At 48.5% G+C, this 27,951-nt stretch overlaps 1 protein-coding gene across 3 annotated transcripts; it reads right to left on the bottom strand.

The window, feature by feature from the left end:
* Positions 1-505: 505 nt before the first annotated feature.
* On the bottom strand, positions 506-27,812 carry TRMU (tRNA mitochondrial 2-thiouridylase). 3 transcript variants are annotated; one of them, XM_058568135.1, is made up of 11 exons: positions 27,716-27,812; positions 24,581-24,746; positions 20,919-21,025; positions 17,835-17,957; positions 6,974-7,146; positions 5,346-5,399; positions 5,188-5,254; positions 3,690-3,790; positions 2,014-2,158; positions 1,797-1,879; positions 506-1,308 (listed from the first exon to the last, which is right to left on the bottom strand). In XM_058568135.1, exons 1-11 carry the CDS (start codon positions 27,795-27,797, stop codon positions 1,144-1,146), a joined length of 1,266 nt encoding a protein of 421 aa, XP_058424118.1. In that variant the 5' UTR covers positions 27,798-27,812; the 3' UTR covers positions 506-1,143. The 3 variants fall into 3 exon arrangements, with proteins under 3 accessions (XP_058424118.1, XP_058424119.1, XP_058424120.1); XM_058568136.1 differs by lacking the exon at positions 27,716-27,812 and adding an exon at positions 26,419-26,797; XM_058568137.1 differs by lacking the exons at positions 24,581-24,746; positions 27,716-27,812 and adding an exon at positions 20,611-20,833 and having other exon boundaries at positions 20,919-21,018.
* Positions 27,813-27,951: the final 139 nt, after the last annotated feature.

The following is a 27,951-nucleotide window of genomic DNA, read 5'->3' on the forward strand; positions in this document are numbered from 1 at the left end:
TGCTGTCTCTGGTCTAGAACCTTCTCACCACAGGAGATGCGGAACCACACTTCTAGTTCCCACAGGAGCCTGGCTTGAAGCACCAAGTGCTGGGTCTGAAGCCAGTGAGAGCTCACTATCCCTAGCGCCCAGGGCAGGGGGCTGGGCCCTCAGGGCAGAGCACCAGGGACCCTGTGGCCCACTGGGAGCCCAAACAGGGGACTGACTACCCCCTGACCCCTCACACTCCCCCAGGCAGGGAAGTTGGATGCAGTGTGGCGTGCACACACACGCCCTCTCAATAAAGCGCCAATTTCCTGCCTGACTCAGCTGATGACTCCTCCCACAGGCAGGAGGCCTCCAGGAAAAGTGGAGAGGCCGAGTGGTGCATCCCCCAACTTCCCACCTCCAAGTCCTGGGCTCCCCGCAGCCGGCCTCCTTCAACACCTACAGTAAGATGACATCACTCCAGGACAGTGGTGACCAAAAGGCCCCCAGGCCAAAGCGCGTCGCTCACTCAGCACAGCCGGCTCTGACGTTCTTTATTTTCAAGCAGCTTTCGGCCTGCCCCAAGCCACCCTCTCCCCACAAAACACACACACACACTCCTTCTCTCTCTCTCTCTGTCACTTGTCCTCTACCACAGGGTGAGGGTGGGCACAGCTGTGATAAGAGAAGGCTGGGATCTCAGGGAGAGGTGGGCAGGGTTTCCATCGCTCTCCTGTCCTCAACCGTCAGAGGGGCCACTGCAGTGGAGCCCCTGAGAGGGCCCACCTGGGCCTCCAGCCCACTGGAGGCCACTATCAGAATCCATGTCCCAGATAGAATTTTTATTCGACGCTGTCCCCTCCACATGCTCCCTGGTGGAAAACCTTCCCAAGGTATGAAAGAGGAATTCTATAAATCGGGTACCTGGGACAGACCCACTGGCCAGCAAGTCCTTCTGGCTAGAGCTGCAACTTGGAGAAGACGGGTCCTCCCCTCCTGGGGCTCTCCCTGGCTCTGGAGCCTTTCCAGACCTTGGCCAGCCTGGCTGGGACCGGGCGGCAGACGCAGCCAGGCTCGCCCTGGTTTGGGCAGCAGCAGCCAAGACCCTGGCTGCCGCGGCCTGGGCTCTGCTCCTCCACATCTGCTCCCGGGTGCTCAGCAGCCTCTCGGCCTCTGTCAGAGCGTCGGACCCAAGCCAGGGCCATTGCCCAGGCCATCACTGGAGCCCTCGGTGGCCACTCTGGATTTGCTCTTGCCCTTCTGGAGCGTGTAGGCGGACGGCCCCAGGCGCAGGATTTTCCCGCTGCCCAGACACTCGTCCCCTTTGTAGAACACAGCAAACTGAAAGGAGAGAGGCCCGTGTCATCTGCAGCGCGACGCTCTGCCTCTCGCTTTTCTGTCCTCGCTCTCAGGGGCTCAGCTTGGAGGCAGGCCAAGGAGGGGCAGCTGGGCCCTCCCAGTGGCCGAGCAGGAGCCAGGCCATCAGGGCCATTGTGGCTGGGAGAGAAGCACCACCAGGCGCAGGGCTCCCACCCTCACTGGCTGTGTGACCCGAGCACCCGCACCCCCTGCCCCTCAGCCCCCTCGTCTGTAAATCTGGTGCTCTGGTTGGGAGGAAATGCAGTGCCGACCTTCCAGAGCACGAAGCCCACCAGCCACAAGAACATTCATCTGCATGGGAGCCGCCTGGGGGCAGCTGAGCAAGTGCTGAAGCCCCTCTCCATGCACAAGGGCCGAGCTCCGGGCCACACTCGCTGAGGCCCAACCTGCCTTCCAGCTGGGCATACCCTCCTCCCTCTGCAGCACAGAGCTGGGTGCTCCCCACTCACCTGTCCCGGGGCGAGGGCCCGCACAGCCTTCACAGCCGTCACCCACACGGTGCCGTCTTGATTGAGGGTCAGCACACAGGGCACTGGTGGAAGACAGGGGCCCTTGGAGGGGGGCACTGGCCTTGCCATGTGTGGTCAGCCCCAAGCCTCAGCCCCCTGGTCTAATCTCCGCATCCTAAATCTGGCCTCTCCTGGTGGATCCCGCCCGCTCAGTCACCTAGCGCCATCTGGTGGCGGAAGCGGAAGTGGCACTCCATCATCTTGTCACGGACCAGGGCTGCGGGTGGCTCCTCTGCGATCCAGTGCACGCGGCTGGTCCGCAGCAGGTCCCTGTACAGGGCCGGGTGGTCTGTCCGGGGGGCCTGCAGAGTGGAACGCAAAGGTCATGACGCCCTGGAGCCCTTCGTAGAGGAGCCCCCCACCCAAAGCCACCTCACTGTACTTCATTAACAACAATCCCAACAGCAAACACTTGAAAACTGCAGTATCTGATGTGAAAATTCAGGTGACCATCCCACGAGTTTTCTTACCCTCGTTTTCAGATGAGAAAACGAAGAAACAGGAGGGAAAGTAACTTGTCAGGGTCACACTTAGCAAGAAGCAGAGGTGCATGCGATCCGACCCCATGACCTTACTCAGCACTCCTCCTCGAAGTTCAGGTCTCACCCTGTCCCCCACAACCCACCTGGGGCCAGCGCCAGGGACACAGGGGCCAGCCATGCCTCCAGCCTGTCTCTCAAAAAGGCCCCTGCAAGAATCCTACCAAACCCCAAGTGGCTGGGGAGGAAGGGACGGTGCCAGCTCCCCGGGGCCGCACTGAGTGGTTTGCTTCTGAGGCCCCTGACCCCTGTCCCTCATATACCCCCTGGCCTCCTAGGATCTAGCAAGCCTTCCCTCTGAGGCAGGACCAAAGGTATTAAGTCTGGGGGCTTTGGGCTCCAAGGGAGATCCATACAGGGACAAGCGTCAGTAAAAGACCCTTCTGGTTTTTCTCAAAGCAAAAGAAACCACTGAATTTTACACTAAAACCACTTTAATTCATGCTTGACCATAATCCCTGTCCAGGCTTTTATACCCACAGCTCCTCCTGGAAGGAGATGTCCCAGAATTGGCAGGCGAGTCTGCTGTCCTCTCCGCCTGTATCTAAAGGGAGGTCCCCCAGCTTTGTGACAGGGCACAAGATGGCATCCCAGCTTGCTCAGAGCAGGGTTTCTCAGCCTCGGCACTACTGAGATTTGGGGCTGGATCATTCTGTTAGGCACGGCGGGGCGGGGGGGTGGGGGGGTCCCTGGCCTCCACCCACTAGATACTAGTAGCACCTGTTCCCCCTACCCTTCCCCATGTTGTGACAACCCAAAACATCCCCAGACATTACCAAATGTCCCAGGGGGCAGGGCAAACTCGTCCCCCTTTGTGAAGCCCTGCTCTAGAGCCAGGGATGGAGCCCAGGGCACAGTGGCTTGGGTCCCTGCTGTGGCAGATAGCCTGGTTTGGTCCTGGCTGTGACACCTCCATCGTTCAAGAATGACTTGCAGGAGCCTACTGTGTGCAGGCCCCGTCCTAGGCACGAGGCTGCCTCCTCTCCGTGGGACCTTCGGCATGCGACTCCGAGTCTTGTCCTCTTTTGTAAAATCAGAGGAACAGTATCTATTTACAGGGACTAATGTGATGATTAATACAGTGACCAGCATACAACAAGAGCCTAATAAGTACCTTAAACAAAATCCTGCTGGTACCTTGGGCCAGTCCCAGGAGGGTGCAGAGGAAAGGCAAGGATGCTCCATTGGTCACTGCCGCTCTGTAGGACTTCACCAGCCCTGCCTGGTCTCACAAACTGTGGGCTCTGCCAAAAACAGACCTCCGTCACCTGTCTACATGGCCAGCCAGACTCACCACAAACACATCACCCTTGGCGCCGTCCTTCTCCACCACATACCAGGGCTCTCGTAAGCCGCCTATCTTGGCTCTCTGGCCCAAAGTGTACAGGAACCAACCTACGGAAACAGTTTCCCAGTGAGGGAGGATGAGTCTCGTCTCAAATATCACACCCCTCGTGATGGAGAGGAGAGCAAGGGAGGCAGCAGGCAGAGGCTCCGTGGACCACCGAGGGGGAGCCTGGAGAGGCCGAGGGTCTCTAACCACCAGCGTCAGCCCTGACCAAGAACCTGAGCTCATCCCAGTTGCGGGACCACCTGACCCACAAGGAGCAGGGACAACTCCTTTAGAATGTGGGCTGGGTGCACTGTCTGAGGCCATGAGCCCTGTCTTGCTGAGCCCCCAATGTATCTCTGGGTTTTGTAGGTATGCCCCCCACCCCCATGTACTAACTGCATTAGGGCCAGGACTCAGGGCTTCCCCCGAGTCCTCTGCGCCTCCCCCCACCTCCACAGCAAATATCACAAGACCCTCCTGCGGAATGACCTGTGCACAGGCAGAGATTACTGAGGGAATCTCGGTGCCCCTACCCTGGCACACTACTTCAGTAAAGCTGGGCAACTGAACCGTAGGCTTCTGTAAGCCATGAGTCATCTGACCGCCCCCTGCTGGAGACGGGTTGGGAGCACCCTGCAGTACTGTCTCAGCAAGGCTGTCACCCCCTCCTGCCTCAGGAATGCTCAGCTCTCCAGGAGCCCATGACATCTAAGCCCCACTCTCCCCAACAGGAAGGGGAAGCCGTCTGCCTAAACCGAGTGGGGGATCTCCAAAGAACAACTCATTTGGGAGCCTGTCTGTCCGAGCACCAGCCCTTGTCCTTCCAGCAGGTCAGACCAACACTGGGTCAAGACTCGTCTGGTCCCCAGGCCCTCAAGGGCACAGCCCCACCACTCACCGACCCAACCTCTGTCCTTCCAGCTGGGCTGTGAACTGCGCCTGACTCGTCTCTGTCCCTCTCCTCCCCATGCCAGCTCAGGGCAGGCTCACGGCGCCCCTCATCCCCAATACGTGTCTGCAAATGAGTGGGCAGCACCCCTGCCACGTGAGGGGCACCTTCTGACCCCATCTCTTCACCCAGTCCAAGTCATGAAGCTCATGCTTTCAAGTCAACCTAACTCCTTCCATCAGGGTGGAATTTTTCTGCAGTCTAATATTTTCTTTATGTAGTAAAAAAATAAATTCTATTTATAGGGACTTAACACATAACTCAGAGAACAAAGTCTTTTTGAATCAGATGGCGTCCTTTTTTATTAGCTGCAGTGCTTACAAGGAGACACATCTTGAAAGGCAAACACCCCCAGTCGAGGCTGCTGCTGCCCTGCTTCGTGTCACCCTGTCTCCTCCCCAGCAGTCTTCTCTGACCACAGGTAACACGGAAGGGGCTGCAGGTATCTGGTCTCATTTCCCCACAACTCAATGAGTTCACAGTGAAAAGCAGCCAGAGGTTGTGTCTTACCTTTATGTGTTCCCAGAACCTTACTGTCTTCTATAGAAATAAATTTACCAGGTCGAGGCTGTAAATACTGGAAAACAAACATTAATTCATTACTAACGGATCCAGGCAGGTCCAGAACAGAAACATGGCTCCATCCTTTCACATCAAAGAACACTCACCTGAAGGATGAAATTTTCAAAATTTCTTTTACCAACGAAACAGATGCCCATGCTCTGAAATGAAAGGAAGGCAGAGCATGAGATCAACAGATGGGCAGGAGGTGTCCCACCCTAGAACAGAAGCTGTGCTCCCTGCAGGCCTCCTCGGGCCTCACCCCCTGCCCTGAGCCACACACTTTCAGGCCAAGGGCCTGGCCTTTCTCCTCCAGCACCCACAGACACCAGTCACCACGCACAAACAGACCTGGAGAGGCCTACAGAATGTCCTAGCCTCTCGGGGTTTATTTAAGGTCCCCAAACGTGGATCATGCCGGCTGAGTAAGCAACTCCACACCACCTCCAGCCAGCAGGGTCTGCCCCTGCACTGCAGACCGTCACACCCGCCGCCCCAGGAAAGAAAACTAAAGCTGCGTCTCGGGGGAGAGACAGGGACCACAGCAGAAACAGGAAGGAGAACAGCCCCACCAGACGTTGAAGCATCTGAGGGAGAGTCAGAGGAAGGAGTCTCTTCTCAAGCTGATATTTTCTAGCAGGAGAAGATGAAGCTGGAATAAGCTCTCTCCTCCGCTGCACTCGTCAGACGGCTTCATCACTTCTCCTTTGGTCTGTCTCTTTCTAGAATGTAGGTCCTATGAGGGTGGCTCCCTCGGCTCCTACACTCACCCCGGAAGCTGAACAGGTAAAGGGATGGACAGAGATGATGGGTGGAGGGACAGGTGGAGCGGTGCCTTCCTCAGGGACAATGACTTGCTGACAAGAGGCACAGCCATGCCCACTGCCAAAAAGACAGACGTGGAGTAGTGGCTACAGCTCAAGCTGCCTCAACCCAAAATGGTCTGATCAGACTGAACACACCAGGGGTCTGCTGAGCTTGCTAGGATCACCCCATTGCACGCCCACCCTCCAGCACCAAGCCCCCACCACACTGGCTTCACCTGAATTCCACCAATGCACCAGGCTTTCTTGCCTCAGGGCCTTGCACATGTATTCCCACTTTCTGGACTGTTTTTTCCCCAACCATCTACGTGACACTAAATCCTGTTCATCCTTTGGGCCCTAGGTAAAACATAATTTCCTCAGAGGCCTTTCTTGGCATGTCTATCCCTCAATCTAAACTGAAGCCCACTGGTGTCTTCTCTCACAGGACCCCATTCCTTCTCTCATCGCCATTTCCTGAGTTTACAATGTATGGTTCGTGTCTGTCTCCCCCTGCTGACCGTAAGCTCTGCAAAGGCAGGGATGAATCAGGATGCTCCTCATTGTATCCTCAGATGCCAGCAGCACAAAGAACGCACCGGACAAGGATGTGCTGGCTGAGGGGATGAGAAGCAGCTCTGTGTGCAGAGAGCAACAGAGCTGCTCCCCTCAGCGGGGTGTCTCAGGGCCTGGTCCTCACTGCCCTGCTCTCACCTGGCAGGCTGAGCCAAGAGCACCCCGATGAGCCAACATGGCTGCCGGGGAAGCTGCCCCAACAGGGAGCCGAGGAGGGGGCAGAGACAGAGGCCCCTTCTAAGCTGCTTTCTGGACATCAACAGCACCTCCTACTGTGTGTGTCCAGCTCCTCCGAGGTGCTGTGGCCACCGGCCCCGCTTCTCCCCAGACCGTGGAGACACACCCCTCAATCCTACCTCTTTCTTCTGAAGCACATGATGAAGTCTATTCTCAGCAGCTATTTTCTTTACAAAATCTTTCGTTAAGCCCCCCAGAGGGAAGAGAGTTCTCCTCAGGGCGTCCTGGGAAACCTGGCTGAGAAAGAAGGTCTGGTCTTTAAAGCTGTCAGCTGCCTGGAGAAGTCTTACCACTGCCAAGAGTAAAGAACAAGAGATATTACGGGAATAAAAATAACCATACTTTGATTTTTTTTTTTTTTTTTGTGAGGAAGATCAGCCCTGAGCTAACATCCATGCTAATCCTCCTCTTTTTGCTGAGGAAGACTGGCTCTGAGCTAACATCTATTGCCAATCCTCCTCCTTTTTCCCCCAAAGCCCCAGTAGACAGTTGTACGTCATAGCTGCACATCCTTCTAGTTGCTGTATGTGGGACGCGGCCTCAGCATGGCCGGAGAAGCGGTGCGTTGGTGCGCGCCTGGGATCCGAACCTGGGCCGCCAGTAGCGGAGCGCGCGCAGTTAACTGCTAAGCCACGGGGCTGGCCCCATATACTTTGATTTTAATACTATCCTTCTGTTTACTTAGACAGATTACCCCTGGTCTGGCAGAAACAAAAATCAATACTCAATAGCAGGCTATCAGAAAAAAAGAACCACCATGGTAAATGTAAGAAAAATTTTCACTCCCAATTTATCCACTATTAAAAAAAAATACAGGGAAGGTAGATTTTATGTGACAAGGAAATTTACTCCAGTTCATACTTTCGATTATAATATTTTCAAAGAAGAAACATCTCATGAAAAAATGTTCTGAAGCGATAAAAAAAAAAGTCTAAAATAAATTCAGCCCATTTGGGAAAATTGGATGAGATAACTTACAGAAAATTCCACTGACATGGTGTCAGCTGTGCTGTTTTCTAACAATCCCAGATGTGTTCACGCCATGGCTGTTTTCAAGGACTCTCCTAACTTCCCAGGGTGGACCACTGGAGACAGACTATGCTCCTGCAGCAGCACACTACTTTTAAATGCATTTTCTTTCTTGGTAAAAATGGTTTTTGTTTGGACTCCAAGCTGACATTGTCCGATGTTCCTCTGCAATTTCCCTGATATTCTCTATTTTATTATAAAGAATCATTTCTGGCTTAAGGCAATGGTGCAGAGGGGTGACTGACCTTGACCACGTGACAGTGGTTCCAAAAAGGCCCAGCCCCACCTCTGGGCCAGATCAGTCCTGCCTGGCATGTTACAGAATTTCCATGACTGCAGCTGTCGGGTTGCCCACTCTGAAGTTCTATAACCAATGGAAAGAACTAAACACAGTACCATTTCTCATAGCTAGTGCGAAGAAAAGCCTCAACGAGTAGCACTCAGAGCGCGCTACACGTGTGACGGGTCTAACAACACGCGTACACCTGTATGGCTGGGCAGTCATGTGTGTGACATGCTCTCTGTGTAGTTAATGTTTTCCACCCCTGACCTCAAATGGGATTCTCACGTTAGCCGTGTGAGGTAGAATTATCCCCATTTTACAGACGAGGAAACTGATGCTGATACCTAAAGTGACTCGCCCAAAGAGGTGCCGGGAGAGAATGGCAGAGCTGGAAACTGTGCCAATCTCTAAATCTCTATTCCATTACTTTTTATGTACAAAACAAAAAAAACCAGTTAAACAGTTCAACCAGTCATCATTTGCCAAATGCTACTTTTTGTTTCAAAACTGAATTTAACCAAACAGTGCATGTATAAAAGCCTCAGAATACTGGGAACAATTTGTATTTTCTAGCAGTTCGGAGTTATTTTAAAACAAGTTCAAAATCTATTATTTGTAAAAAAGAAAGCTGGCAACCCTTGTGTCTTGACATGAGTACAGCCATGTTTGGCCGCTCCATTGACCTACAGCCACCAGCACAAAAAAGAAATATAAAAGCTGCTTTCTGTGTGGTGGGAACCGGCCTTTTCCCGGGAACTGGCCTTTCTCCCACGGAGAGAGTTGCAAGTTGTAACATTTCAAGGCTCTTGGAGCGTCGTAGCCCGGAATGGACTATCTGTGCCGGGCTGAGACGATAACCAAAGAGTACAATGCACGTACACAACTACTGGGCTGGGACGTTAGCCAGGGGGCTCATTGCACGTACGCCACTGATAACCATTTTGTGCATGGAAACACTAAATGCTTGCTCTGCAAACTCTGTAATTGCTTACTCTGAAAATTACTGATGGTATAAAAACTGCTGGAAACTGAGCCCTAGTGAGAGTTCCACCTGTGGAAGGGACACCTTGCCCAGGACGTGTGATCCTTGCCCAGCCACGTCTATTGACAGGGCTCTCCTGGCAGTGGGGCGTGAATGTTGTGAGTAACTGATTTGATGTGAAGTAATTGATTTGATATAAAGTAATTGATTTGATGTGTTTTCTTTTCGGTCAACCTGGTGTTTCTCTTTCCGGTTGATTTGTGTCATTTCTCTTCAGCCGATGTGGGTGTTTTCCCTTTCCAGTTGGGCTGATGTTTTTTCCCTCTTAATGTTTGACCTATTTGGATCTGTTTGCAGACTGTCGCCTTTACTATCCTCTATATAATAAAATATACCTTCAGTCCATTTGTTTGGAGTGGAAAGTGTCTTTTACGTCTCCGATCGAATCCCCAAACCTCTCATAACATAACTGGCGCTGTGAGCAGGATTCGATTAAGGAGATGCCTTTCCTATTCAAACGAAAGGTAACTGAAGCCAATGTGGAAGAAATTTCAGGATGGGAGGACCCTCCCTTTTGCACTCTGGCTGGGGAGTGGGCTCGTAGGTCAGGGTTATGTGAAGCTTGGGATGCTCGTCTGCGACGATTTGAACCGTTGGATGTGACCAAAGCTTTGCAGACGGTGGAAAGGAAAGCGAAAGATGATGTTTCTTTTTTGGCACAGCGAAGTTGGTGTTTGTTGACTGCTTATCGCCGGGCTATAGAAGATAGGGATAAGATACAGAAAGAGAAGGCACTCTTGAAAAAAGAAAATTTAGATTTGCAGTCTCGCTTGGCTATGATTCAATGTCAATATCATGCACTGGGAGATCAGGCTTGTAACTACCAAGCCACAGCAGAAAAGGCTGATGTAAGAGTTGCCAAATATAAATATAAAAAGAAAAAAATAAATAAATGAACGAAAAGTTCATATGGCCATAGCATCGGCCGGTCCTAAGTGGGACCCGGACACATGGGATGGTGATATCTGGGATGATGATTCTGAAACTGATTATGAGGAAGAGGAAAAACTGCCCAAACGCACAGAGGCACGTCCTCTTCGCCGTCGGCGGATAAAAATAGATGGTAATCATTCTGTAAGGAAAGATGTGATTGAAAATTTTAACCAACACGAAATTTCTGATATTTTAGCCCGGGCTACACAAAAGCCTAGAGAAGCCATTATAACCTGGCTTGTTCGCCTATATGATATGGGCGCTACAGGAATTAATCTAGATGCAGGAGATGCTTTTAAATTTATAATTTTGTCCAATGATCCAGTAATACGGGGAGCTTTCAGAGATTGGAGTATAAATGCTCACCCCCCAAATGATCGTGGACAAGACACTGATGGTACAACTTTATTGGCTCTTGCAGTAAAAGGAGCTCAAGATAAATACCCCACGGATGATATGTGGCCGGACACTAATAGACCGTGGTATACTTTAAAAGATTGTGTCCAAAAGATGAGAGAAAAAACCATGAAACGGGCTGTGTTTCTGGGGTGTGGTGAAGCTTTAAATGAAATGACTTTAAGTGTCCAGGTGCAAAACAAGTTGATAAAAACTACACCTCCGGCACACAAACAAATAATTACAACCCTTCTCATGAATGAAACTAAAAACCCTGTATCAATACTTGCAGATAAGATTATGCAGCTAGCAGACTTGGGAGACTGGCAGACAACTGAAAACTCTCCAGGAAGGGAAAAAAGAGAAACATTCCTTAAAAAAGATAAAATAACTCGAGGTGATATGTTTTTGGCCCTACTCCGGGCAGGAGTACCCAAAGACCAGATTGATAGAGTTGACACTAAAAAATTATAGAAACTATATAAAGAAAAAGGGCTGAATGTAAAACAAGTGAATAGAAGGGACAGTATAGAGAATGCTTCCAACCCAGTGCCTACTGCATCTAGTGCACCGCCTCCTCCCTCGGATCCTCTTTTTGCTGACTTATGTGATTGAGGGGAAGGCCAAACCTCTGTATCGATTAGTGCCACTATAAGAAAAGATATTAGACCACATGTACCAATTAAAATATTTTGGAAGAATGGATCTACAACTAGTGTGAAGGCACTTGTAGATACGGGGCAGAGGCCACCCTTATCTATGGGAATCCAACTAAGTTTCAAGGTACATCAATTCTGATAACTGGATTAGGAAGAAAAGAAATCCAGGCAGTTACCACTAATCTTTCTATCCAAATTGGGCAACTACCCTGGCACACATATCTAGTTATGATTGTGCCAATACCAAAATATATAATTGGGATTGATATTCTAAAAAGATTGACATTAAATTTGGCTGATAGACAATACCAGTTTGCTATTAGAACTTTGTCTTTCCATATTAATGCTGTAATTGTGAGATGTTTACATCATAAAGTAGAAATTCCACCTGCCACACAAGTGGTCAATCAAAGACAGTATCGCATCCCTGGAGGACAACAAAAAATATCTGAGACCATAGAAGATTATTGGGCTATAAAAGTCCTTCGCAGAGTAACTACAGCCCAGAATAATCCTATCTGGCCTGTTAAAAAAGGTGATGGGACATGGAAAATGACTGTAGATTACAGAGAGCTAAACAAAGTGACTCCGGCTATTCAAGCGGCCGTCCCTGATTTGATTACTCTTATAGAAAAAGTGCAAAGTTATCCAGGCACTTGGTATGCAATCATAGACTTGGCTAATGCCTTTTTCACCACACCTATACCTAAAAGTGTCCAAGAACAGTTTGCTTTCACGTGGCTGGGACAACAATATACCTTTACTAGACTTCCTCAGGGATATATGCATAGTCCCACTATCTGCCATCGACAGATTGCTGAAACCTTGGCAAAGGTACCTGCTTCTAATGATGTCCAAATAATACATTATATAGATGATATTATGATCCAAAAAAAATGAAGAAGAAAGAGTACAACAACAGTTAGAAAAAGTAATGGACACACTTGAGGAGGATGGATGGAAAACTAATCCAGCTAAAATTCAGGGCCCGAGTTCAAGCGTTAAATTTTTGGGAATACTTTAGAATAATAGAAAACAAGAAATTTTACCTAAAGCTAGACAAAAGATATTAGATTTCACAGCACCCCACAACAAAAAAAAAAGCACAAAAATTTATTGGATTATTTGGATTTTGGAGGGCACATATTCCACATTTAAGTCGGCTCCTTGCACCTTTATATAAAGTTACCAAAAAAAAAATATGAATTTAAATGGGGAATAAAACAAAAAAAAGCTTTTGAAGCAGCCAAACATGCTATTCAGACTGCTTTAGATCTATGGCCAATTAAACCAGGACCCATTGAGTTACAAGTAGATGTCATTGGTCAGTGTGCCAGCTGGAGTTTATGGCAAAAACAAGGTGCCCGACGTTATCCTCTGGGATTTTGGAGTCGCAAGCTTCCCTGTTCCAGTAAAAGATATAGTCCTTTTGAAAAACAGTTGTTAGCCTGCTATTGGGCTCTAATAGACTCAGAAAGCCTTACCCTGGGACATGAGATAATTATGCGACCCCAAGTACCCATCATGCAATGGATTCATAGCACGCCTGTTACTCATAAAATTAGACATGCACAAAAATTTAGTATCATCAAATGGAAATGGTATATTCAAGACCGGGCCAAACCTGGCCCAAAGGGGTTGTCTCTATTGCATGAACAAGTGTCTCAATATAGCAGTGAGCCAACTGTGTCACCCAAGACTGATATAACAAAATCTCCTGTTAAATGGGGTGTCTCATATGATCAATTGACTGAAGAACAACAAAAACATACCTGGTTTACGGATGGTTCTGCCAAAATGATATCGGGTTCACGGAAATGGAAAACAGTTGCCTATAACCCATCCACCCAACAAACAATTGTCACCACCGGAGATAATATGAGTAGCCAATATGCTGAACTCTATGCGGTGTATCAGGCACTTCAACAAGAACAGGGGCAACAATGTCATATATATACTGATTCGTGGGCAGTGGCACAAGGTTTGGCAACGTAGATGCCACAATAAAAAAAACATGATTAAAAAATTAATGATAAAAAAATATGGGGAAAGAGATTATGGGAAGACATATGGTTATGGTGTCAAAACACGATTGTTACTATATTTCATGTTGATGCTCACAGTTCTTTAATTTCTACAAAACAAAAACATAATTCTCATGCTAATCAGCTGGTGCAGAATCGTGCAACGCACAACCCAGGCTTAGCACAATGGGTCCACAAAAAGAGTGGACACTTGGGAGAACAAGCTTCATACAGGTGGGCACAACAAAGAGAAATCCTTGTCACCCATGATGATATTGCCACTACAGTACAACAATGTCAGTTATGCCAACAGTTAAATAAACGGGGAGTTCCACAACCCTACCAAGGTCATATCCAAAAAAGATTATTTCCCGCCCATACCTGGCAAATAGATTTTATTAGACCATTGCCAAATTCTTGTGGCTATACTTATGCCTGCACTGCTGTTGATACATATTCTAGTTATTTATTGGCTATGCCAGCTAAAGTGGCCATCCAACAGAGTGCCATAAAATTATTGGATACAATTAAGTTATATTATAGAACACCAAGGCAAATTCAGAGTGACAATGGTTCCCACTTTACAGATAAGTTGATTCAAACTTATACCAAGGAAAATTATATAAAATAGATTTATCATATACCTTATTACCCCCAAGCTGCAGGCCTCATAGAACAAATAAATAGATTGCTTAAACAACAATTGAAGAAACTTGGTCATGGCTGATTAAAGGGGTGGCACAACCATCTAAGTACTGCTCTACATGTGTTAAATAACAGGCCACTAGGCCCTAATGAGACTCCTCTATCAAGGTTATTACCAGCAAAGATTACAGAAGTGGCAGCCGCCACCCATGAGCTTATGACCTTAACCTATTGGCCCCTGACTCAGTCTGCTAAACCGCCTTTTCCTGCCACGGCCGAAGCGGCTGGATTGGATTTATCTACTGTTCATTCTATTCAATTGCCCCCTAAGAAGCAGTCTATAGTCCCTACCGGGATAGGGGTACAATTTCCCAAAAACACTTTTGGTTTGTTAAAAAGACGCTCTGGACTAGCAACAAAAGATATTGATATACTAAAAAGAGTCATTGATTCAGATTACCAAAAAAAAATAAAATTTATATTATATAATAATAGTGACACAGTACTAACTCTAGAGGTTGGGGAATGAGTGGGACAATTATTGGTGCTTCCCCTCTTGACTCCAAATGTGTCACAAAGACAACCTCCAAATAAATTAACTAAAAGAGAAATGCAAAGATTTGGGTCTACAGATAGATAAAAACCTAGAGCAAAAGTGTGGGTGACACATCCACCCAATGTGGCTCCCCGTGCCGCAAAAATAGTGGCCCAAGGGCCCACTGCAACACTCATAGTTATGTCTCCAGGAAATGAACAGTTATATCATATTCCTAAAAATTCTGTTTCTTTGCGTAAATAGATACTCTTGCTGTGTTCGCTATGCTGTGCTGCAACTCCATGTCTGCTGTAGACCTACACACCAACTAATGCCTCTAGAGGACAACCTTTGACCCTCTACTGTTGGACCAACTGCTCTACACCAGTGGGACCTATAACCTAGACTATAAATGGCCGAAAAATTTGGTCTCAGAAACAGCAAACAACTTCGCAATATCAGATAATTTCTCTATTACCCTGCCTTCTGCTACCCTCCGTGATGGGGGCTGATCTAGACTTCCACAAGCTAGTTTGTTAGGCCTAAGTGTTACCTTATCTAATGTTATCTTTGATGCTGTACATGATTTACAAGATCAAGTTAATAACATTTCATATTCTAAGGGGTTATTTGATTGGTTACCTGGGGTTTGGGTCTTTATTGTGAGATAGTTTTATAATTATTGTAGTCATTAGATTTTGGATCCTTAGATGTGCCTTATGTACTTGTATACGAAGTTCATTGTACATATGGTGTCTTATGGTTAATAAAGACGGCCACGGCCAAATATGTCTTGACATGAGTACAGCCATGTTTGGCCGCTCCATTGACCTACAGCCACCAGCACAAAAAAAAAATATAAAAGCTGCTTTCTGTGTGGTGGGAACCAGCCTTTTCCCGGGAACTGGCCTTTCTCCCACGGAAAGAGTTGCAAGTTGTAACATTTCAAAGCTCTTAGAGCGTCGTAACCCAAAATGGACTGGCCACCTGTGCCGGGCTGAGACGATAACCAAAGAGAACAATGCACGTACACAACTACTGGGCTGGGACGTTAGCCAGGGGGCTCAGTGCACGTACGCCACTGGTAACCATTTTGTACATAAAAACACTAAATACTTGCTCTGCAAACTCTGTAATTGCTTACTCTAAAAATTACTGATGGTATAAAAACTGCTGAAAACTGAGCCCTAGTGAGAGTTCCACCTGTAAAAGGGACACCTTGCCCAGGACGTGTGATCCTTGCCCAGCCGCGTCGATTGACAGGGCTCTCCCGGCAGTGGGGCGTGGATGTTGTGAATAACTGATTTGATATAAATTAATTGATTTGATATAAAGTAATTGATTTGATGTGTTCTCTTTTCGGTCAACCTGGTGTTTCTCTTTCCGGTTGATTTGTGTCATTTCTCTTCAGCCGATGTGGGTGTTTTCCCTTTCCAGTAGGGCTGATGTTTTTTCCCTCTTAATATTTGACCTATTTAGATCTGTTTGCAGACTGTCGCCTTTACTATGCTCTATATAATAAAATATACCTTCAGTCCATTTGTTTGGAGTGGAAAGTGTCTTTTACGTCTCCGATCAAATTCCCAAACCTCTCATTAACACCTTGGAAAGGAACTAACCTTTGGCGAGGGCCTGCCTGTGCCGGGAGCTTTATTCATACACCTCCGCTCCTTCAGGCCGTGTATTTACTCGGAGAGGCCGGGGTGCCACCCGCCACCTTGTACAGGTGAGGAGACCCACCCGGTCACAAGGCCAGGGCCCAGGAGCACCGGCTTCAGGCACCACTAACCCTGGGGCTGGGCCCTCTGCTGCCCCCCTGTGCACCCTCCCCATGACCCAGGCCCAGGCCAGGGGGCCCTATTCCAGGTCTCCAGGGCAACTGAATAAGAATAAAATAAACAGCTTTAGTGTTCCAAAAAACACACTGAAGACAAAGACACTGTGGTGTTATTAAAACAGCTACACATAAAACTTCATAAACGTGTGCCAACGGGATCAGTGAAGCTTCACAGTGCCAGTGGCTCATCACAGAAGCCCAGACAGCTCTGGAAGCAAACATGTTCTAGGAGGCAGGCAGCCATGCCTGTTCAACATGGAAAGAAATCCTTCATCTACTCAAGTCTCTTAAGTCCACATCCACTGGGACATTCTGCTGTGGAGTCCCCAAGTGGTAGAGCTTTGCATTCAAAGTCATGTCTTCCTGATACAGAAGGGATTCCCAGGCGGGTGGCACCCAGGAGTGTGAAAGGCAGTCCCCGGAGAGGAGCTGGGAGAGAGAGCAGAGGAAACCTGCCATGTCTCCCCCACATGTCAGTACCCCAGAGGCCCGCCAGGCACACACGGCAGCTGAAGGCCCAGCATCTGCAGGCAGCAGTGGGAGGCCTTCCCAACAAGTCAGTGCTGTCCTTGTGGGCTCGAGGCAGTAAGGTTATCTGTGCACCCTCTGCTGTGAGAAACGGAAGGCAGGGAGAGAGAGAAAGAGAACAGGGCAGCCAAGCAACTGCTGTCACACTCAGGGCTCCCGTGACAAAGCGCACTACCACATGATGGCCGCAGGCTGGGTGACACAGAACTCAGCTGGGCCTGGTACAGCAGAAAGAGCACAGATTATGGAGCTGGGCAGAGATCCACATCTATCGGAGGCACCCAGGTCAAATGACTTCATCCAAGACTCAGTTTCCTCATCTGTGAAATGGGGCGAGATGAGATACCTCCTGACACTGCTAAGAGGAGTGAAGTGGAAAGTGTGCATGTAAAGCCCCGGGGTTGGGAGCAGGGGAGCAGGTGGTGGTCCTTGCAGAAACATGGTTCTGAGTCCCATTTTGTCTTTCACTTAACAATGATGTGAATCCTCCTTTTCTACAAATGTACACCAGGACAAGACAGCAGCTGCCCAGTTCACTGTCTGGCATTTATGTTTTTCTAGGAAAGTGAAACTTTGCTCCCTTTGACACTGATAAACTAATTCGTATACAGAATCCTTGTCAACACAGTTCCAAGCCTGGCCACCAGGCCTGTGCTCCAAATAACAGCACTTGTGTCACACTGAAGTATACCTTGATCTTCAGGCCTCAACAACTTGAGGTAAGTAACAGGGCCTACAGCACTCCAGTCACTGTTGTCAAATATTTCCTCAAATATCATGGGAACCTTCAAATCACCAACACACAGTGTCTAGAACTGGGTTATAAATTACAGATTCAATTTCCCACCCACCCCCAACCAGGACTTCTCCTGTTGCCCATCACAGGCCCTTGGAGGAAACGACCCTCTCGGTAACTGCACTTTTTCAAAGAGGAAACCAAAACAAACAAGCTAGTTTGGAACACACAGAGGTCTGGCAGGTATGCTCAAACAACGACCCACTGTCATTCTTCAAAATATCTCACTTTGTTCACAAACAATTAAGCTCTGACCTGCCCACTTTTACTTACCATTTCTAACTTCAAATCGATTTCTGAAAAGCCCTTCTGGCCTCTTAACGTGCTTCTGCTGAAAGACTTCTTCATCCTCCAGAGAGGTTCTTGCGTAGTGACCTGTGGCAACTGCATCTGCTCCTGCAAGGTTTTTAAAACACAAGGATCAGATTTCAGCCTTGCATTCGCTGGCTCGGGGAATAGAGGCACACCTTAAATTCGGTTAAACAAGCGGCCTTTAACTCTTCATTTAAAATGACATAACCTTGTTACAAGGTTTTATTGCCTCTTTAATGGGCTTTCAGAAGTTACTATCTGTCCATTCATTCATTCTAGCTTAAGGAAATAGTCAGATATGCACACAAAGATTTAAGTACAAACAGTTCATTTCACAGTTTCTTATACTAAGGAAAAACCGAAAACAACCAAAATGTTCAACAGCAGGAGAATACGAAGTAAATTAAAATGCCATTGCCTTGGGCCGGTCCCGTGGCTTAGCGGTTAAGTGCATGCGCTCCGCTACTGGCGGCCCGGGTTCGGATCCCGGGCGCGCACCGACACACCGCTTTTCCAGCCATGCTGAGGCCGGGTCCCACGTACACCAACTAGAAGGATGTGCAGCTATAACACACAACTATCTACTGGGGCTTTGGGGGGAAAAAAAAAATAATAAAATTAAAAAAAAAAAATAAAAAAATAAAATGCCATTGCCATGGGAAAATGCTTAAGACTTAGAGAAAAAAAAGTATATAATACTATCATAGCATTTTTTTTAATGTACAGAAAAAGATGAAGAAAAATATCAGAAAGTCTATTCCCTTGATTCCGGGAAGTGAAATTATAGACGACATCTTCCCTCTTCTTTTCATTGTTCTGTAAATTTTCTTTAATAATTATGTATTAATTGATACAGATGCTAGATGGTGAAGGACCATCAAGCATATTCAATTTCTTCTTTCCACATTATGCAAAAAAGTCAAAGAACCTACCAAGGCATGTATTAGTCCATAACCTTTCCATTGTGTGAAAATTTCAGATATTCAGTATTCCAAGACACTTCTTCCCGGACAGTGCAGCAAAACTGATTCAGTACTTAACCAACCAAACTAGTTCAGTGTACAACAGAGACACAATAAGAATTAACTGCTGCACAGTAACTATCTGAAAAAGTATATTTAGGAACACACTATTACACCTTAATTGATTTTCTAATAGAAAAAAAAAAAAAACACAACTCTTCAAATCTATTTCCTTAAAGAACAACCACTTACACTGCCAAAAGCACAGGTTCATCTGTGAGAAGCCCTAAGATGTCAGGAGTCTAGGTTTCACGTATTTTTATTCTGTGTTGCACTGTTCATGCAGTAAATTCAAACTTGGAAACATTCCCCGCAGAAATTCCTTCCAAAGCATCCCTGAAAGATGGCCACCTAGGGGTGCCCTGAAAAGCTAAGGTGACAGGGAGCTTCGCGCTCTCCAAAGGCAAGCATCATTCCCCTCCTGAGGAGCTAGGGGTGCCTCCCCCGAGTGACATCCTTCTCCTGCGCATCCAGCTCTGCCCTCTGGCATCACACACTAGGCATACACCTGAGCACCACTATGAAGACCCCAAAGTAACCACACAGTTCATCAGATGGCATATTTCCAGACACACTCAAAATCAAGTCACACTCCATGCGTCTGTCACTTTTTCCTGAATAAACCAGAACTAAATGTAGCTCACCAGACGTGGCCTACCCAGGGCAGACCACAGGAGACCCCTCTCCCTTCTTCAGATGTTGTCTGACATAAGGCGAGGTCAGGCTGCGCTGGCTCTGATGCCAGATGCCAGACTGTAGACTCACAGTCAGCTCGAAGCATCTAAAGTCCCCAGGTCTTCTCCCCATCTTGTACTAGAATTAATTACTGAAACTCAGTAGCAGACTTTGCATTTATCTCTATTCAATTTCATGTTTTTGGCGTTAGTTCAGGATTCAAGTTTGTTAAGTGTTTTTGACTCTTTGTTTTTGCAGGCATTTGTTTTATTACCTAACAACATGAACCAAGTTTTCCTCATTGTCTTCGCACCTGTAGGTCCCTTGTACATTGGATCTGCAAGCCTACTTTGTCCCCATCTTAGTCACCACAAAAGTGCTGACAGGACAGAGCTGCCAACAGTCCTATGGCACACAATAACATGTCTTGGCATGTGGCTACACATGGCGGGGCGAGCTGCGATGGGACAGAAAGGCCAGTAGCTGGAACTTCAGCTTATTACTGGTGAACCCAACAGCAGGGGACAGGAAACAGAACCTGGAATTCACAACAGCATAGCAACAGATGCCAAGAGGTACTCTAAGCCAGCAAGGCAGCATTAGAAAGGTTCAACATAAAGGAAAGGGGACGTCCCCACAGGCAGAGAGGAATGAGAAGCAGGAATTTAGGAAGAGACAAAACCTGCAGGCAAGCTGTCAGAGGTAGCAGGACCTTGACGATAAGATGGGTTTTCAGAACAGGCCACTAAGACATGGTTTCAAACCCAGAGAAACAAAACAGAGACCCAGGATCCTGAATCAGGTGCAGACCCAGACCTGTTCTCAGGACAAAGCAGAAACCAACATTTGGAAGAAAGAGAAAAGGTCTCAGCAGGACTAGAAAAAAGGATTGCTAACAAGAAACTAAATGCCGAGTTTCTTGAGCCCTGAGTTAGGGCTCCTGAAACTTCCACTAAATACACTCACATCTGGAACCAGAGCCGCTCTGAGCAAAGCTCAGGGGCAAAGCTAAACCTGCAGACAGGGCCTAGTGGCCCCACCTTTCAACTCTCTGGCCAGGGATCCACATCTGTCCTCAGGACCTCCTGCAGTCGGTTCTCCTGAAATCAACCGTGCCTGTCCTGGTACTTGTGTGGTCCACGACGAAGAGGTGCTCTTCCTTCCTGGCGATCTTACCATGTCACATTGCCAGAAAGTTCCTTCTTTCAGTGAAATACAAAGTATTATCATTTTCACTGCTTCTTTTCCTTCTGAAAGATGAAACTGTTTACAAGGTTTTGGCTTCTGGCTATCTCTGAAAATCTTATGATTTTTTAAAAAACAAACGAAGATAATCCAAATTACTTACCAAGATTATCCACAGCATAATGAAAAAAACAACTGAATTTGATATGCTTGTTGCAGACTATGTCAGGATTGGGAGTCCTTCCTTTTTCATATTCATTTAAAAAATCACTGGAATAAAAGAAAAAAACGTTTCATTTCTAAGTGTGAATCAGTCCTCAAAAAATAAATCAGTTAATTACTTGCTTAATTTAGAGTTTCTCCTTGTCTTACCAAAACTACAATTTTCTGCAAAACAGGACAGCTTCAGTATACAGCCATTTTCAGTACTGTCATCAAACACTTGTTTAAAACGAGTTGCACTTTCCACCTGAATCTATGATAACTAACAAACCTGGATTTAAAATAAGGCATTACTACCTGTTGCTATGGCTCAGTAGCCATTCCGTCTTCCCAAAGGCTCACAGGGTGTGGGGAGGGGCTGAGCGTGACTCACCAAACTCCGCTTCCTTCAACTTCTCTAACATAGGAAGGCTTAGGCGAGGAAGAGAATATGTGCAAGTCAGAGTAGGGGTAAAATCCTCTGGAGTGACAATGCAGGGCTCTCGTAGCCATTCCACAATATCAGCCTGGGAACCCAGGTCACTGGCAAATGTGCCAAAAAATACTTTTCTAATGTGACCGAGTGCTTCTGAGGACTAGCCACCTCCCAGGCACTTACAGTGGATTAGGCAACCTAACTAAGAGGATTTCAGCTCTAACAGACTGACTGCACATAGGAGAAGGACATTCTAGCAAGAATCTCCTGGTCTTAGAGTATTCATTTCAGGAGGGTTATGATGCCTGTCTCAGGAGTTTAAAATTGGGTGTATTCTTGGTATATGCAATCACTTTTTCATTTAACCTAAAGCTCTCCATTGATCAACAATGGTTAAAAAAACACAATGCTGGGGCTAGCCTGGTGGCATAGTGGTTAAGTCTGCGTGCTCTGCTTTGGCAGCCCGGGGTTCACGGGTTCGGATCCTGGGTGTGGACCTATACAGCACTCATCAGCCAGGCTGTGGCAGCAACCCACATACAAAATAGAGGACGACTGGCACAGATGTTAGCTCAGGGCCAATCTTCCTCAGCAAAAAAACCCAAAAACCACAATGCTGCTCAAGAGGATCGTGTTATGAAGACAGACTAAGCATCTGCACAGGGTCACAGGTCACATGTGCATCTTCCACGTTAGCAGGCAAACTGTGTTCCTACGACTTGTCACTCCCCCCAGGAGTGCAGAAAACTCATGTTGCTCCATATTTTCAACGACACTTGATATTATTACTCTTTCCTTTTTTTTTCTTAATTGTTAGAAAGCTGTCAAGAGGTTCACTAAGCTGTAAACTACTTAAAGTAGAATCCACGTTTTACTCTCTCTATACGTCCATGGCCCCCAAAACTTTTTCTACTTAACAAGCAATTAAATAAATGGTGAAAGAGACTGAACATTTAAACCAGTTTATGAAAAGTATATACTGTTAACCACTACTCAACAGCACAACAGAAGACGTGTCAGCAAAAACAGTGGAGCCCAGGCTACTCAGTGAAAGGAGAGAAACCCCGTCTGCACTTTGTGAGGGAGACGGCAACGCAAAGAACGCCTGGACTCCGACCCTCGAAGGCCAAGTGGGTCTTGAACAAAAGAATTCAGAAGAAATTTCTGGGCTAGAGAGCATTATTAGAACAGTGAGCCTTCAGAACAAAGAGATCAATGAGCACAATTATAACCACACCCAGAGGCAGCTGAGACAAGGCCAGGACAGAGGGAGATGGGCAGAGCCCAGCGTGAGCTCAGAGGCCATGCAGAGACGAGCCCCACACTCTGACGGGGCTCTCTGCCTTCAGCCTTGATGACGAGAGCCCAAGGCGCAGTGCAGGGACCTTAACAGAACGCAGTGGGAACGCTGGCCTGGGAACCTGGGCTCTAAGCCAAGCTCTGCTCCTAATCTGCTGCAGGACTCAGGACAAGTCATTCTACCTGCCTGGCATTAGTTAGAGGTGAGTGAACCACGAAAATAATCACATTCACTCACATACTTGCCAAACTAAGCAAGAAAGGGTGAAGTTTAAATTCACCTGGATTTCTTGCAATCACTTCAAACCCTGCAGTACTCAAAGGAACCCCCAAAATCAGCCTTCCCAATCCATCCAGACTTGACCTTGAAAGTATCACTGACTCCTCCTCACATTCTCTTGCCCCCAACACTCACCAGTCACCAAGCCCCAGCACATCGTTTCCCAAAGTAAATCTAAAGAACCCCCTCCACCAGAATCCACTGAAGTGCTTGTTGAAGCGCAGGTTCCAGGGCCCCATCCCAGACCCAGGTCCAGGTACGTATCTAACACACCCCAGCTGACTTTTTAGCCCAACATCTACTGCCCATGGGTCTGTCCTCTGGGGACCTGTCACAGCCAGCCCTCCCCTCCCATCCATACTCCCCATGTTATTCCAAGTCTCTAGCAGCAGTGTTCCTGAGATTCCCTGCCTGCGGTCTCCTCCTGTAATTTATTCCACACTTGGCTGACAGTTTTGTCTTCTTAATGATGAAAATAAACAGAGCTACATTAATTGCTTACCAATGTACCAGGCTAAGAGCTTTACATACAATCTCATTTAATTCTTATAATAACCCTTTGAGGCACTATCTCCATTTAAAGGAGGAGAAAACTGAGGCTTAGAAAAGTCAAATCAATTGCCCAAAATCACACAGTGGCAAAATCAAGACTGAACCCAAGGATTTTCTGACCCTAAAGCATAACACACCCCTGTGCGCATCACCACTGCCTCAGACGCCTTCAACGGTCACCCAAGGCCTAGAGCCTAGTCAAGGCTCACTACACTCCAGCCCTAAGCACCCTTCCTCTGCAGCAACAAGAGTCTAGTGAAATTTTTCAACAGTCCCGAAATAAATGATGGGCATTTCTCCTCCTCTTCACCACTGCTCTTTCTACCCCATCTGGAATGTCTTCTCCACTCTGTTACTTTCAAGGGCAGGTTAAACCTCACCTGTTCCATGAAGCCTTCCGGACGACTCCACAGGACACACTTCTCCCTCTTCTGAACCTGCACCATTTCAGTAGACTCTCTGGTACTTCCTACGTGCCACTCACCACCATTACCTCTTTAGAAGATAACGTCCTCCCCCCAACTAGACTACAAATTCAGGACCGTGGTTTATATACCTTTACGTTCCCAAATGTAGCACAGCACCTAGCACAGAGTAAGCACTTAATAGTAATTGTTGGGATATCAGATTTATAATTTTTTTGTGTGTTTGTTTCTTGTTTTCAAAAGGCACAGGGGAGTGGATCACCTAACTATTTTCTTAGAACCCCCAATCACTGACCTGCATGGGCATGGATATTCACCTCGTGGCACCCTCCAGGGGAGACCTCAGCCTTAGCTCCCCTACCCTAAGTTACCATCAGAAACATCTCAAGGTTCAAGAGGCATTAAAGAGACTGCTGGCAGGTGGCACACTAACAGGAAGAAGAGCTAGGGGTGCTGTGGGATGCAGGCCTGCCTCTAACACAGAGCTCCGGAGGCTTCCCACACCTGGTCTTTGGCACCCCGGCCAAAGAGCGCTGGGGGCTCGCTCACAGTCTGGCTGACTCTGGCAATCCTCCCTGGGAAAGGGCTCACAGCGCATCGGGGAGCCTTCCGTGTCTATGAACTGCACTCACCTGAACACATCGTTCCAGTACTCCTTCACGTAGGACACCTGATGGAAAGGGATGTCTAGGATTTGGCAAACTCTGTAAGCATCTTCACAGTCTTTGTCAGCAGTGCAAACTCCATGTTCATCCAGCGAGTCCCAGTTCTTCATAAACACCCCTGTCACTTGGTAACCTGGGGGAGGAAGGAAAGACAAATTAAGGAAAGCATGTAAAATCAACCTGGGGTGAAAAAGGCAGCAATTCCTGAGCCCTGGCAGCTCCCTGACACACCATGCCTCATGCCTCTGTGCACTAGTTTGCCTGGCAGCCCCTCCTTCGACACGTGGTCCTCAGAGCTGACTCACATCTTAGTGAGAGTCGGGGAGACCCTGACTCTCCCGGCTGACTTAGACGCTCCTTCCCCTATACTCCCGCTGCACTTTGTAAAGGCCTCCAGCATCACAAGACATGGCTGGACTGACTTGTTTGCCTGCGTCCCTGGCATATGAGCAAGATGGCATTTTTTCATCTTCGTGTCCCCACCCTGTGTCAGCACAATGCCTAGCACATAGAGAGGCTTAGCAAATGTGTGAATGAATGAAGAGCAGAAAGTCAACAAAAATTTTCAAAGCAAATACAAACCACCATTCAGTTATCAGAAAAGTAAACTCATTTCAAAAGTTATCTAGGGGGCCGGCCCCATAGCTTAGCGGTTACATGCGCACACTCTGCTACTGGCAGCCCGGGTTTGGATCCCGGGCGCGCACCGACGCACCACTTGTCCAGCCATGCTGAGGCAGCATCCCACATACAGCAACTAGAAGGATGTGCAACTATGACATACAACTATTTACTGGGGCCTTGGGGAGAAAAAGGGGCAAAAAAAAGAGGAGGATTGGCATGGATGTTAGCGCAGGGCTGATCTTCCTTACAAAAAAAAAAAAAAAAAAAGTTATTTAAAGCGGCCAGCCCAGTGGCATAGCAGTTAAGTGCATGCACTCCGCTGCTGTGGCCCAGGGTTTGCAGGTTCGGATCCCACACCGTCACACTGCTCATCAAGCAACGCTGTGGCAGCATTCCACATAAAGTAGAGGAAGATGGGCACGGATGTTAGCCCAGGGCCAGTCTTCCTCAGCAAAAAGAGGAGGATTGGCATCGGATGTTAGCTCAGGGCTAATCTTCCTCACAAACAAAAATAAAGTTATTTCCAATTACCATCTAAGACTTAAGATTTGAAGTCATCACACATAAAGATAATTAAAATTTTGGCTATTTTAAGGGCTGTATTACCCATATATTTTATAAACTATTTTTGCCCTTTTCTTTTGTGACAAAGTGTCCAACCAAATACTGGAAAGACCAACTTGAGCTTTACACCATCTTAATGAACTACACAGGTGCCTACCCTTTATGAGAAATCTGTTCCTTTAGGGTAGGCTCAGTGTAATGAAAGACAGGGTATTTGACTGCAAAAGAAGGTTTGACATAGTACTCCAAAGAACAAAGAGTCAATGACAAAGCTTTGCCAAAACTAAAACCTATACTTGCAACACCACCCCCAGCCCAGCAGGTAGTCAGGCCCTCCCTCCTCTGCTCCCCAGAGCAAGCGACTCTGCTTCTCTTACAGCACGTACCACACTGGGCTCCAGTTGTTCCAGTTTGCCCCCCTGCGACTCCCTAAAGCACGGAGCTCCTCAAAGGGCAGGGGCTGTGTCTCACACAACCCTTTGTCCCCAGCACAGAACAGAGGCTTAAAAAGTGCTTGCAGGATGAAAAAACAACTCCACACACGGAGCTTTAAAAATCCCCTCTTCTAGAGCCTCATCTGCCTGATCATTTTTCTCATGGAGATGTGATCCACTCACACGGGCGCAGGCTCAGCCACTCGAAGATGGGACCTCAGCGCCTTGCTTATCCTTAACTTTACAGGGGGCACATAACAGGACAGGCACCTCCAACAAGACTGGGAAAGCCCTTGATGCCAAGAGGAGAGGATCACGCTTTTTCTTTGCTGCGTCCATCAGCTTCCCCCAAGAAAGGCTGGAATACCAAGTTGTAGTCTGGATCGTGGGGAGGAAGCAGCGCTTACCTTCCTAAAGAGTAAATAAAATATCTGGTCTCCCCATGCCTAGTTTTCCACATCTCCCAAAACATGCCCATACCCCATGTCAGGAACCTTGAAGGGCTCTGTGCCCAACATAAAGTCCCTAATACATCTTCCATAATCAGGGCTCAACCTACTTCTCCACCTCCCTCCTTTCACTTCCCTCTGGCCAGACCCCACCAACGCTCCCACCCCTCCGTGCTTTCGCTGGGCTGGTATCTCCGCCAGCAGTGCCTGCCATCTTACCTCACACTCCCAACTCATTGCTTAATGAAACCCTAATCTTCCTTCAAGTCCCAGCTCAAAGACCACCACCTCTATGACGCCTTGATTCCCCCTTTCCCACAATTATATACACCTCGAGTTTGCCCACGTGTCTCTGTAGCACTTCTCATTATACCTCTCATAACAGCTACGGTTATTAATACGCACTAACAACCCCTAGTGTCCCCTGAAGGCCTAACACGTGTCGGAGACTGGGGTAACCCTTTGGACGTGTTGTCATTGAGTCCTTCCAGAAGCCCCGTGAGGCAGGCGTCACCTCCATTCCACAGAGGGGAGGCTGGATGCACTCGCCCGGGGCCAGGAGCCCCGCCTTCACCCTGCGGCCCAGCGCCGAGCGCGGACGGGGCTCAGGGCAAAGGCTAAGCGGACGGGGCGTCGCACGGGAGGCCACCGACGGGGAATCCGGACGGGCAGTTAGCCTGGGCTCCCGACCCCAACACCCGTGACTGCGGGGCAACGCTCGGGCTTCTGCCGGGGAGTGTCGTCCCCCGAACGGCGACCAGGCGCGACTCAACGAGCGGACGGCCGTCGGGGCGGGGCCGCCCCGTGGACGGGGCAGAGGTCGGCCCCTGAGGACGCCGCCACCCGCCCCGCGCGCGGGGCCTCGGGCCGGGGGGGAGCGCCCCGCGGCCGCGAAGGACCCGAGCCGGAGCCTCGCGCCCGCCGTCGGCCCAGCCGCCTCGGGCCGCCCCGACCCCGCCGACAGGGAGGACGCGGTCCCCGCGCCACGGCCACGGGGACGACGGCCGGACTCTCCGCGGAGGGCCCCTCACCTCGCCGCCGCAGCAGCAGCGCGGCCACCGCGCTGTCCACGCCGCCGGACAGGGCGCACACGACATGCCGCGCCGCCTGCATCCGCACGCCCCGCCGCTACCCCCGCCGCCGCCGCTTCCACCCCGCGCCGGAAGTCCCGCCCCGCCGCGCAGCACGCGGGCGCCGCCCGGCCGGAGGCGTGTGCTCGGCGCGCGGCGTTCCGCCCTTCCCGGCCTGGCCCGCCCTCTCTGGACTT

This window comes from Diceros bicornis, chromosome 25, assembly GCF_020826845.1.
Source record: "Diceros bicornis minor isolate mBicDic1 chromosome 25, mDicBic1.mat.cur, whole genome shotgun sequence".
In the NCBI taxonomy this organism is placed as follows: domain Eukaryota; kingdom Metazoa; phylum Chordata; class Mammalia; order Perissodactyla; family Rhinocerotidae; genus Diceros; species Diceros bicornis.